The sequence below is a fragment of the Rosa rugosa genome, chromosome 4 (assembly GCF_958449725.1).
Source record: "Rosa rugosa chromosome 4, drRosRugo1.1, whole genome shotgun sequence".
Classification (NCBI taxonomy): Eukaryota; Viridiplantae; Streptophyta; class Magnoliopsida; order Rosales; family Rosaceae; genus Rosa; species Rosa rugosa.
Window position 1 is genome coordinate 55,597,436 of NC_084823.1, and position 12,720 is coordinate 55,610,155.

General features: G+C 38.4%; 2 protein-coding genes across 2 annotated transcripts; one reads left to right on the forward strand and one right to left on the reverse strand.

Moving 5' to 3' along the window:
- Window positions 1-327: 327 nt before the first annotated feature.
- LOC133745860 (NAP1-related protein 2) lies at window positions 328-3,558 on the forward strand. The gene is made up of 10 exons (XM_062174024.1): window positions 328-554; window positions 979-1,101; window positions 1,179-1,229; window positions 1,660-1,731; window positions 1,843-1,953; window positions 2,034-2,095; window positions 2,208-2,268; window positions 2,346-2,402; window positions 2,515-2,559; window positions 3,149-3,558. The coding sequence occupies exons 1-10, from the start codon at window positions 426-428 to the stop codon at window positions 3,233-3,235; spliced, it is 798 nt and encodes a 265-aa protein (XP_062030008.1). The 5' UTR covers window positions 328-425; the 3' UTR covers window positions 3,236-3,558.
- Window positions 3,559-3,703: 145 nt separating this feature from the next.
- LOC133745859 (cytochrome P450 98A2-like) lies at window positions 3,704-5,250 on the reverse strand. The gene has a single exon (XM_062174023.1). It carries the CDS (start codon window positions 5,213-5,215, stop codon window positions 3,716-3,718), a length of 1,500 nt encoding a protein of 499 aa, XP_062030007.1. The 5' UTR covers window positions 5,216-5,250; the 3' UTR covers window positions 3,704-3,715.
- Between the last annotated feature and the right edge of the window lie 7,470 nt (window positions 5,251-12,720).

Sequence of the window (12,720 nt, forward strand, 5' to 3'; positions counted from 1 at the left end):
AGTAAATGAATTGCTTTTCATTACTCATAGTTATTGACTTTTCTTTATCACAAATAAGTTATAGGGTTGCTCACCTACGAGACAGTTATTTGACTGCTAAATATAAACAAACGTGCATTTAAACTTTATACATGTAACTGAAATGCACTTGTCCGTCTCTCACAATCCCTTAAACTTTATATATGTTGCTAACCTAGCCCAAGCTTTTCTGGGCCGTCGCCCATTTTCCTTTTTATTAGCTGTCGAGCTGTGATTCGTTTACTGTCTGTACTCCACCTTGAGTCCCACCGTAGGCAATTATAAATTCCCCCAAAACCCTACCCTTTGTACTCTCTCACTCACGCGCAATTTCACCCAACAAAGTGGAAGAGCGAGCGTTAGGGTTTTAGCCAAAACCAAAAGCTTGATTCACTGAAAAACCAAAGATGGTGGCGGACAAGGGAAAGAAGCCCAAGCTTTCAGACAAGCCCGAAGATGAAAACCCTGACCAAATCGACGAGAAGCTCGTCCTCTCCATCGAGAAGTTGCAGGAGGTCCAAGACGAGCTCGAAAAGGTGAAACCTTGATGCCCCAATTTCCCTAATTCTATCTATCTCTGTTTCTGTTTCTGTTTCAATTCAGCTCAGGAATTTTGATGTTTCTGCTCTGTTTCGGATATGGGTTTTTGAATTTGTTTGCTTTTGAATCTGATTTTGGTTTCATCTCGTGCATGAATTGCAAAAGTAATATAGGGTCTGTGCAGAATTGGGAAATTAATACTGGGGTTGCTGGAAACAAAAACCCATGAAGGATTTTAGTTGTAGTAGGATAAAGATTCGAGCTTTAGTTTATTTAGAGGCACATTGTTGTACTTGTTTGAACTCTGGTGTTGTTTGTGTATTCTTACCTTAGATTTGGTTGCTGAACTTGTGTTGATAATCGATTACCCTAGTGCAAATTGACTTACCTTTGTTGGATTTTTCTGTGTTTGGTATGAAGATCAATGAGGAAGCCAGTGATAAGGTCCTTGAAGTGGAGCAAAAGTACAATGAAATTCGCAAGCCAGTTTACGATAAGCGAAATGATATCATCAAGGCCATTCCTGACTTTTGGTTAACTGCGGTCAGTGATCTGTCCTTGTGAGAAAAATTTTAGGAAACAGTTTATTTAGATTGATTAACTTTTTCCTTACTCTGCAGTTTATGAGTCATCCCGCGCTTGGTGAACTTTTGACGGATGAGGATCAAAAGGTTTTGTTTCATCTTTTATGAGCCACTCTTACCAATTACCATTGCAGCTGTACTTTTTAGGTGCTCTGACAATAATAAATGTTGGTTTTCGATTGCAAAATCAGTATTCGCTGATCCTTCCTGTTTTCCATACTCAATGAAGTCATTATGAAAATTCTGTCTATATTTCTGAGCTTGACCGTCAAACCACGTGCCATGCTGAACTAGAATTCAAAAATGTTACCATGTTAAAGCACAGGAGACGTCTGTTGTTAATTAAGATGTGTCCTGTGCCTATGTTTTTAATATTGGTAACGTGTTTAAATTCCATTCTATGAAACCATCTCACTTTGCGACACGGGTGGATGTCACATATTTCATCTTTCATATTATCTTTTTCTTACTTGGTCTTTTCTAGTAACCCGGGTCATCATTTCTTTTCCTTTTATAGATTTTCAAGCATCTAACTTCTCTGGAAGTGGAGGATTGCAAAGACGTGAAATCTGGTTATACCATTTCACTCGTGAGTTTCCCCTTTCATTTCCCTAATTATTTCCGAGTTGCATTCAGTCAATTTTTGTCTTTCAATTTAAAAATATACTGGGATAATTACTAATGACATGTAATTGTACAGTTCTTCAGCCCCAATCCTTACTTTGAAGACACAAAGCTTTCAAAGACCTTTACCTTCCTGGATGAAGGAACAAAAGTTACTGCTACATCAATAAAGTGGAAAGAAGGAATGGTATAACATTTTTCTAATCAATTGTAATATCATCAATATTGTTATGGTATCAATACTAACTACATGCCTCATATGTGAAGGGCATACCCAATGGAACTAATCATGAGAAGAAAGGGAACAAACGACCTCCCTCTGAGGAAAGGTTAATTATCCAAACCTGTTGGAGTGTATCTCCAGAATATACTTTTATCACTCCTTAGATTTGTTTCATACTGGTTCCAGTTCTTACTTCATTTTTATCTTTTGCATTGTAGCTTCTTTAGCTGGTTTGGTGATAGTCAAGAGAAAGATATTATGGATGAGATTCATGATGAGGTTTGTTACTGTCGGAAATAGACAAATTCTTTTTGTGCCGAGATTAAAGGTTTTCTGAACTTTCACTTGTACCACAGATTGCAGAGGTCATTAAGGAGGACTTGTGGCCCAATCCTCTTACTTACTTCAGCCATGTAATTTCACTTGTACCTTATTCTCTATTTTTAGTAATAAATTTGATTAATGCTTACAAACTTTGACTACTTGCCCAATTTCTAATGTTTGTTATTGACTTCTGTGACACAGGATGCTGATGATGAGGAATTTGACGAGGACGAAGTTGATGAAGAGGTAATGCAGATCCTTTTAGGGTTATATTGAATTCTGGTGTTCTGCTTTTCAGTTCTCATTAACATTAATATTTACCAGACCCTGTTTTCGCTTTCCATGCCTGTCTTATTTTTTGGCAAACTTTATGTTCATATCGATGGCAGAAATTAGATTATAGGGAGTAAAAGCTCATGCATTTTAGCTCAAGAAAAAAGATTGACAGAAAATCATTGTCTGAACATTTATCCACACCAGAGATGTTAAACAACTAATGATTCCCTTTACACTTGATCCCCTCCCCTAGATGGTTATAATAGTTAGTACCATATAACACAGATTAACATTTACAGATTTACTTGAAGTGTTCAGGGAGTAATGACTCAAATTGAAGTCAATACTCTTTATACTGGCTCCTGCTCCCATGAGATATATATATATAAGTGTGTGTGTGTGTGTGTGTGTGTGTGTGTGTGTGTGTGCGCTTTAAAATACAAAAATCTTGTGATGTGAAAAGTTTCTAGAACAGCAGAACTGTATTAGTAGAATACTGAATGAATTGAGTTAAAAGAATGAGGACTTGTTCTAATATTTCCTGTTTGCCTCCTTACAGGGAAAGGAGGACGATGACGACTCCGAAGATGATGAGGATGATCAAGATGACGATGATGAAGATGGTGATGAGGATGATGGAAAGTGAAACACTCATCTGGGTCGTCAAATCTTTTGCATTTGCTGGTTTGGGAAGACAGTGTAAAGTGGTTTACAGTAGTTGGTCAAGTCAAGTCTGAGGTGTTAGGGGGGTGGCATTATAACTCTTTTTCTTTAAAGGATCAGGTTGTGTAGGCACCTGACTGCTCTCGCCTCTCATGGCCAGTCAGTGGTTTCCCGACTCTGCTGTTTCTACAGTTATTTTTGTAGCTTCTTTTGGGATATGCAGGTCTCTAGCTGACAATATCACAGTTCTCTGTTATTTTCTTCTCTTTTTGATGCCATCAATGAGGATATATGCTATTATAGTACTATTGAAGTGGTAATGTGATTCCATAGTGTTTTAATTGTGTTTTGCATGACAGTCCATCGTGGCAAAAGGATGTAAACACAGGTTATGGAACCGCATTTTTCGTTTATTAATTCGGTGCTTTTGCATAAGTTTGAACTTCAAAACATGTTGACACATTCAAAGCATATGCTTGTACAAGTGCTCAGGCAATCTCAATCGAGGGACTGCTATCAAAGGGGTCTTCATATAGCATACCAATCCCGGGCTCTCTGACATGTCGATCTCCTTCGGCTGGAGCCCTTCAGGCGAGCTCCAAGCAAAGCTATGCAAAAGGTGAGCCAACATAAGTGTGACCAAGGTGGTGCCTACTTGTGCTGCTGGGCACATACGCCTTCCTGCACCAAATGGCAGAAAGCCAAAACCATGCTCCTTTGTCTCGATGAATCTCTCAGGTCGGAATCTGTATGGGTCTTGCCACACCTTCGGATCACGCCCAATGGCCCAAACGTTTACATGAACAGCAGTTCCCTTAGGAATGTCGTAGCCACCAATCTTGACATTGGCATTGGCTCTGTGAGGTAGCATTAATGGGGTTGGAGGGTGAAGCCTCAGTGCCTCTTTGGCTACACATTCTAGGTATGGAAGGTTTGAAATATCCGCCTCTGTCACTGGCTGGTCCAGCCCTATTACGCGGTCAAGCTCCTCTTGCGCCTTCCATTGCACCGTCGGGTTCTTGATCAACTCTGCCATGGCCCATTCAGCTGTTATTGCAATTGTATCCATGCCAGCACTGACCATTCCCCAAAGTAATGCTCCAATATTATCCTGGGTGAGATCATATTTCTCCAGACTTAGCAATGCACCCAGAAAATGTTTCTTCTCGCCCTGACCTTGGCTACCTTGCATATGCTCCTCCATGATTGCTCGTTTGAGTTGGTCTTCGTCTGCCAAAATTTTAGCAAGTCCTATACGTTGAGGCCACAAAACCCATCTAAGCCACCAAATCTCTTGAACAATAGCAAAAAATGCCCCACGCTCTGCTTTTTTAGACAGACATGCCACAAACTCCGCCCCTAGCTTGTTTAGCACACCATCTTCATTCCCGAACCGCTGTCCGAACAGTAGCCGTGTGATGTTGTTGAATGCCACAGCTCCCACATACTTTTTGACCACTAAACCTCTTCCATAGTCACAAGGACTAGTGCAATCTTTGAAAATTGACTTGACCATGGCTCTAACTTCATCTTCCCTAATGTGTCTATAAGTCTCAAGGCTCTTGGTAGAGAAAAGCTCGAGCACACAAACTTTCCTAAGCTTTGAGTAGTGAGGACCATAATCAGCCCATATAAGACCCTTGCCATTTCTGCTGAGTCTAGAATGTGTCCAATTCTTGTGCCTATTTGCTAATTGCTCATCATTGTCTTTGAGCACTTGCTTTGCCAACTCTGGGTTTGAGACTACTATGTGCAAATTTGAACCAAACCACACAGACATGATTGGACCATAAACTTGTGCCCACTCAAAAAAACACCGAGATTTAACCGCACCCATGGCGCAAAGGTTTCCAATGATCGGCAATGGGTATGGCCCTGGGGGAAGCTTGAACCTCAGCTTGTTATAAAGTTTGTAAGCAAGGAATATGAAAATCATTGACATGGGCAACAGAACAAGAGCCATTGTAGAAGAGGGGTGTAATAATGCATGTGTAAAGTTAAGATTCTCAGATTATATGTTAAGCTTTGCAAAGCCTATTCGTTAGAACAAGAAATGCATGTGTTAGGATAAGAGACCATCAAAGCAGGTTGTTTATCGGCTTAATCAGAGATTAAGGAACATGCCTCCCAATGCTGTTGTGCAGTTGAGATCAATGCTTTCCTTGCACCCTCAGAAAAAGGAATTAAGATCCTTTTTTTTTTTTTTTCATAGACAACAAATTAATGAGTTGATAAATGCCTTTTCAACAAAGCACATGCATTTGTTTTAATTTTGGTGAGGAATGGTGCAAAATTGAAAAAACTAACATCTATGTCTATGGCATTCAATAGTGTCCCTTTGCTGAATATGGATATCATCATTTCTTGGAAGGTCTCTATATGATTTTTCACAAAAAAATCCTACTTATATGATTCTTGTGGTTTGGTTTATACTGTGGTCTCTATCTGAAAAAGGGATCTTGGAATAAAGGATAAAAAGTTGAATGGATTTCTTTTATTTTTTACTGAAAAAGTAAAAGATCTGAGGTGTAAAAGTAGGATTGTTTTCAAATCAAATCTTAGATCTTGCACTATAAAAGTTAATGAAAAAGGATAATAAATTTTGTTAGTCTTTAATAGAAAACATATTCTTTTGTGCTCTAGTTATGAAATTCAACACAACGTATATTAATGAAAAAAATTACGTTGAGATTTAAGCCAAAAATCATTTCATTTCAAACCCTTGGTAGTTGATAATAAGTCTTTCTTAAATTTATAAGTTCTGATGAGTATATTGATTGTATAAGTTGTCATGGATCAAAATTTTGTTTGAATCTGAATTTTCCTCCCACTCAATGTACGTTGAGACTACTCATTGTTGTGAATGTCTTAATCTTAATATCTTAAACTGTTGGTTACAGTTGTTGTCTCAGATATAGAATAGAACAACTTTGAAGCTATATACCTATGGCCCTTAGAAGTGAAATAAGGAAATTAAAATGGAGTCTTGTTAAGCGTATCTAAGCAAAGTGCATATGTGTGGTCCTCATACCACTACTCCAATGAGCATCATCATCTTGCTAGTTATATCAACCTGAGAACAAATATAAATCTGGCAAAAAAAAAAAACCACTGAATTATTAGCTTAGTCACTGTCTCCAGTGGATCAGTGATGGTAACCATGAAAGTTTAATAATTTTTGGAATTTTCTTTTCCCATCTATCACAGAGTCAGAATCTCAGATGAAAAATAACAAAAAGAAAAACAAAAATTGATTGAAAAGCCAAAATGAATGACAAGCATGTATTGTTGAGAGTCTGTGACTGATGAGCTAGCTCATGTCCCCATTGTCCAAGGAAGATACATACACACTCACACACAGAGTAGTACTGGGGATTGGTTCATTGTCATTTCATGCTTAGCTGTTGCCTTCTGATTGGACTTCTCCAAGCTTGTGTGGATAAGATAATATATTTCCTCTCCTGGATTTTAGCAACAAAGTCATCCAAACTGACTTTCCTCATTGATCCAGCAAAAGTTACCTCCACATCTCAAAATATCCCTAGTACACATTTTTCTTTTTTGGTTCCATATAATTGTCATCTTTTCTTGTTAGAGAACAACCACTATTGCTCAATTGGGGAGTGCTATACTTATCCTTAGATTAAGTGGATATGCTTTTTTATATTTGTTTGCTAATAGTAATAGTGAGTGGTTAATCAAAGTGATTCATATATGCTTAGGAAAGTGATACACCTTTAATGAATGCATATATATATATATATATATATATATATATACACGCCACAAGCATAAAGCTAGTGATATATACAGCCAAGTCTTAAAACCAGGGTGGGGAAACCTGGTAAAAACAAAACTCTATTAATAAGATATATCTTATTGGTTCAACAGAGAAAGAGTCCTTCTATCAAATGCTTCATGTACTGAGCTCACCCAAAAAGAAAAGCTGAGAGAAAGAGTCCTTCTATCAAGTGCTTCACGCCTTCATGTACAGATATCATATATGCTGATATAAAAACACCAGGTGTATATATAAGCTGAGAGATCCTGATATAGAAATAGGTAGCTACTCTAATTTTAGTCTCGTGAGCTGTAAATTAAGATTTTTATTTTTTTATCTTTATACTGTTTTCTCGTTGATATATTCGATGATATTTTCTGTATTTTCAGATACTTCTAATTTGAAAATTGATATTCCACAAAGTAAATGAAAAAGAAAAGTCTCTCTATTAAAAGAAAGGGTGAATAGTGACGACTAGCTCAAGTAATCAGAGGAGGGAAAGAAAAGGCTATATATACTAGTGGGTAATGCATGCAACTGCAGTGTAGACCAAGGAAAGGGATTAGGTGTGAATCACCGTGAATCACAGAATTAAGGGATCCCAATGGCCGTTGTTTACTTTTCTTTTTTCTTTTTAATGGAGACGATGAAGTCATTACTCAGACTCAGACTGAGATGAGTCGGCCGGACTAATAGAGGCAGACAAAAAGTTAGGAAAGTGATGTGACTCAACTCCTCTCTCTCTCTCTCTCTCTCTCTCTCTCTCTCTCTCTCTCTCTCGATCCTCTCTGTTTTCCAAATATTCCAGTAGTGCCACTTCCAACCCTACATGAAGGCAAAGATTCCAACTGTCTACTACTCTAAGCTCTAAAACCCATGTCACCACAGTGCATACTTTGCTTCCAAATCAAGAAGCTTTTCAATTAGGGTTCTCTCTTTTCAGTGTCCAATGAGTTTTAGCACCACAGAACGAGGAGCCAGCCCTGATGCATATAGGGTTGATGGCTACTAGAGCTTAGCCCTAACTCTTTCAGGATCCAAAATGCCTTGTAATGGTGAATGAACCAAATATTAGCCCTGATCATCAAGTCCAAGCCCAATGATTTTCTTTTTGTTGATGAAGAAAGCTAAATTAATTGGATTCACTTTTAGGTTTAGGATTATAAAGTTGGTTTTTAGGGTCTACGGTCTAATAACCTTTATATTAGAGGTGGCAAATGGGCCGGCCCGGCCCGACCCGACCCATTTTAAGCGGGCCTAGTTGTGCTTCGTGCCGTGCTTGGGCCGGCCCATTTATTATCGTGCCGGGCTCGTGCCGGCCCATTTACTTAAACATTAAGCCCGGTCCGGCCCATGGCCCGAGCCCATATCGTGCCGGGCCGTGCTCGTGCCGGGTCAATAAACGGGCCGAGCTCGTGCCTACCCACTATAAAGCACGATTTTAAAATCTTAATTTGAATAAATAAAAATTAATTTTATTTAACTATTTAGAAAATTAAAATAAATTAAGTTCTACAATATTTTTCTTAATCTTAGCTTTTTAAGATTAGTTTTCTAATATTTTTTATATTCCACTACAACTTGTAGTCTACAAGAAAGAAAGAAAGAAAAAAAAAGCTCAAAATATATTGCTTTTTTTTTAAGAATATCATGTCGATATATTAATAAACTCAGGCCAGAAAGGACCATTACATATCCTCCCTCTACCATCTCTGGGTAGATAAAGAGTTTGTGGTATACCACATCGATACATAGATTAGATCCGATCATTTGACGGTACCCATGCTCACTTATCAAGAAAGCCTATAAACTATGTTACCAAAGACAAGTAAATAGGCTAAGTACAGAAAAACTTAAATGAGACCCGGCCATAGAAGGCTGACCCATTCCTCATGAGGCCCAAGATAAGGCCCAAAGACCTCAACCCAGCCCCAAAAGAAGTAAGCAAGCCCAAAAGGCCCAGCCAATCCTGGCGTCGTGCAACCATGATCCAGCAGCCCCATGCCACGGACTGCACCGCCACCAGACGCTGCGAAGACCACCATATGGAAAAGCTTCAAGTGCAACCACAGGGCCAGTTGCATCATTTGGACTCCCCAGCCCACGCCATGGAACATTGAATCTGGTCGGAACCAGATGAACGAAAAAGGTTGGATGAGGATTCTGATCTGCCAAACTAGCAACTCCAGCGCCAATAGCGTCACCGCTGCCGCCGCCTTACTCGTCCAGCTATAATCACAGCCGCTCGTCACCAGAGCTACAGATCGCAGGCTTGCCTCATCTTGCGTCATCGCCGGCAGCGCCCAAGCGGAGCCGCTCACCTGCCCAGCCTCCATTGAGCCTAAATCTTTCCATGACGTCTCGGTCCAACACGCCATAGATCGATCTGCATTCCCCAGCGAAACACAGAGCAGCGTGACTCCACAAGCAGATTGGGATTGAGAGAATGAGGTCATGGTAAGTGGAAAGCCTAGCCTTGGCCTTGGCCTCTTGGAGGAGATAGTAGTAGGCATGCTCAATGAGTCCGATGAAAAAGAGATCGGAATAGACGTCCATCTGTGATGGAGGAGAGGCCAAGGGCGGCTGGAGCACAACCCTAGTAGAGAGAGAGAGAGCATCGAAAAAACTTTTCTATTTGTTTCTCAAAATATATTGCTTGTAGTATATTATTGTGAGATTAATCTTTATTAATATAATGAAGATTTAGTATCATATTATTATTTCCTTCATTCTATAGTTGTATTGTTATGAGATTAGAAAAAATACTTTATGTCAAAACAAGGATATAATGTTTTATTTCACTATTTTGACAATATAAAGAAATAGCATTGGTTGAATTGTCATGAGATTTTAAATAAAGAGGTCTAATATTCAAATCTCATCATTGTGGTTTTTAAATATTTTTAAAAACAAAATGAAATTTTGTATTTGTAACGGGCCGGCCCACAATATGTCGTGCTTGGGCCGTGTCGGGCCCATTACGGGCTCAGGCCGGGCCAATTGGCCAATATTCCTAGGCCCAACCCGGCCCGTTATTCTAACGTGCTCGGGTCGTGCCGGGCCACTAACGGGCTTGGGCCGTGCCGGGCCTCTTTTAAGCGTGCCGGGCCCGTGCCGTGCTCGTGCTTAGTGGCCCGTTTGCCACCTCTACTTTATACATATGTGATGGATGATTGGTTTTACGTACAAGAGCGAGGGTGTGTTTGAATCGCTTGTACTCGAATAAACCAAAAAAATTTGTTCCTAAAACTGTCCGTTAAACTAACGAGTGGAAGACACATGATCTTTAATTATAAACCCGTTACCAATCAAACTATTTCCAACGACCGTTACATCATACTCACTTAAAAGACATTTTCCTACAAAATCAAACTTAACTTTGCTCAGCTCAATGAAAACGAAACAAATGGACTATATATACACCAGTGATGACATTTTTGCATGAAGATCGAGTACTACTCTATTATTTATTTATTAGCCTTGCCCAATCTGTCATCAATGTAATCATGTATAGTTATCTATCTATGTAGAAATTGATGAGTGGAACGTCCATTAAATTTCAACGAGATCGAAGATATTAACAAGCTTAGCTAGTCGTCCTAGCTAGACAGCAGAAAAAGATGGGTAAGCTGTCTCGTTCACATTTGCATTGGCATACATAAGTGGCAAGGCATGTGGTCTCAGAAAAGGCAGCATAATTTGCTAATATCTGGTTCAAATTTCTCGACACTAACCCCACCATTGCCGTCATGAACAGAACCTTAATTGCCACCCCCATTAGATAGATCGATGTGTGTGTGTGTAACTGTGTATCTATATATTCAGATATCTAGATATATATATATATATATATAGTGTGTGTGTAACTGTGTATCTATATATTCAGATATCTAGATATATATATATATATATGTGGCCACATGTTACAATGGTTCACCGCATGGAGCCCCATTAGATTTGTTCTATCAGCTTCATAAAATCAGTTTGATGCTTCATGAAGTGAATTAATTTGATGCAGCTTCTACTTGAAGTAGATATACCAGGGAAGACATTGATATGTATATTTTGAAGGTAAATAAAGAGTTATAAATTTGTTAGGTTCTGCAACATTATCAACTCAGGCAAAAGTCGATCATGACCTAAGAAATTAAAGTTATAATAAAGGTCATATTAAAAGGTTATTAAGACGTCAGCAATCCAAACAAATTAAAGATGATAAATTTAAGACACTGCTCGAATGAAAATAATAATAATAATAAGAAAGAAAATGAACAGTAATGTTATGATCAAGGTTGATCGAGTAATTGTCGAATGCCCGCTGTTATGACTGGAAAAATATCTGAATTTTACTGACCAGCTGTATTATTATTATCATCATCCATATTAATCAATTTAGATTAAAGCTGGTACGTAGGAGGGAGTTGGGAATTTTCTAGATGTTAATTGTTCAGATTAATTGCTTATCTCTGCAACAGTGATCGATAAATTGTTATTAACGTGTGGTCCGATGATAAAAGAGTTCGATCAATTATTGTATATATGTTACAGAATTAATAGATCGAATATAAATCAAGCTAGGGCTTAGTAACACCGTAGAACGGTAACTAACAGTTACATAGAGATAAATATACGAGACGGCAGTTTTTTCATTCAGTACTGTGGGTTGAAAAACTAATGAAAATGAACGAAAGAAAACCAATCCAGTTTGTTTGTTTGTTTTCTTAATTAATTAAGTAGATTGCTAGAATGAGTGGAAGTATGGACCAGGATTAGATGTAAACAAACCTCAACAGATTCCTTAGAAAACCAAAATGATTTAGATGGGCCTGCTGCTGCTGCACACAAAGAACCAGTAGCTCCATATGTTCATGATTGCATATGATCAGCATTGTGTAAATTTAATATTTGGAGCTAGTACTGAATCCAACGCCATCTGCTCCAACAGGTCCTAAATGGTAACCCACATTACCATCTATTAAGGAACACCAGAACCTAAACTTTTAATACCATCTGCCATGCCTCTCATAATTTAGAGAAGATCAATGAGAGTCGACTTCTTACTACGAGTGACATGGTACTACTCCATAGTGAAGATATAACTTCTCACACCAATTGCAGCCTTGTATTATAACTCTCTTAGCGAATTGCTAGTGTGATCTATAGTCAAAGTGAAGTATCGCGCTAAACTTCACCCTAACAATCGATATGTTTCCCTCATCAGTATTCCAGAGCAGAAAATAAGATTAGAACAATATAAAAAAGTTGAAATTATGATCTATCTTCCAACAAACACGATACATATAGATTTGAGAGAATGACCGACTTCTTGATTTGTGACTACAAAATGCATGTGTGGTTATAATATATGCAGAATATCGAGAGCACCATTTGTTTGAAGAGAACAAATAAAATATGCGTTTCATGATCTAGTACATTTTAACAGTAACAAATTCTTGCTCCTCCTTTTCTTTTAGATCTTTGTCGACGAGACTCACTTGATTTTCCGAATTTTCGGTTTATTTGAGTAGTAGTTTTATTGTTGCTTTTAATCTATGAGACTAGAGGCCGGTTAGTACCTCTATAGTTCTTATGTTTTTTGGCTAGGGACATGGGTGTTGTCCTCCCTTCTTCTGTTTGTAATATCCAGCTCTTTTAGTGAATCAAGTTTGGAGGCTCTGCTCTCTCCA

Bases quoted from the DNA above. Each gene is read 5' to 3' on its own strand.
- LOC133745860 (XM_062174024.1), top strand. From the start codon at position 426: ATGGTGGCGGACAAGGGAAAGAAGCCCAAGCTTTCAGACAAGCCCGAA. The intron at 555-978 runs GTGAAACCTTGA...TTTGGTATGAAG, and splicing joins TCCAAGACGAGCTCGAAAAG to ATCAATGAGGAAGCCAGTGA. The intron at 2,403-2,514 runs GTAATTTCACTT...TCTGTGACACAG, and splicing joins CTCTTACTTACTTCAGCCAT to GATGCTGATGATGAGGAATT.
- LOC133745859 (XM_062174023.1), bottom strand. From the start codon at position 5,215: ATGGCTCTTGTTCTGTTGCCCATGTCAATGATTTTCATATTCCTTGCT.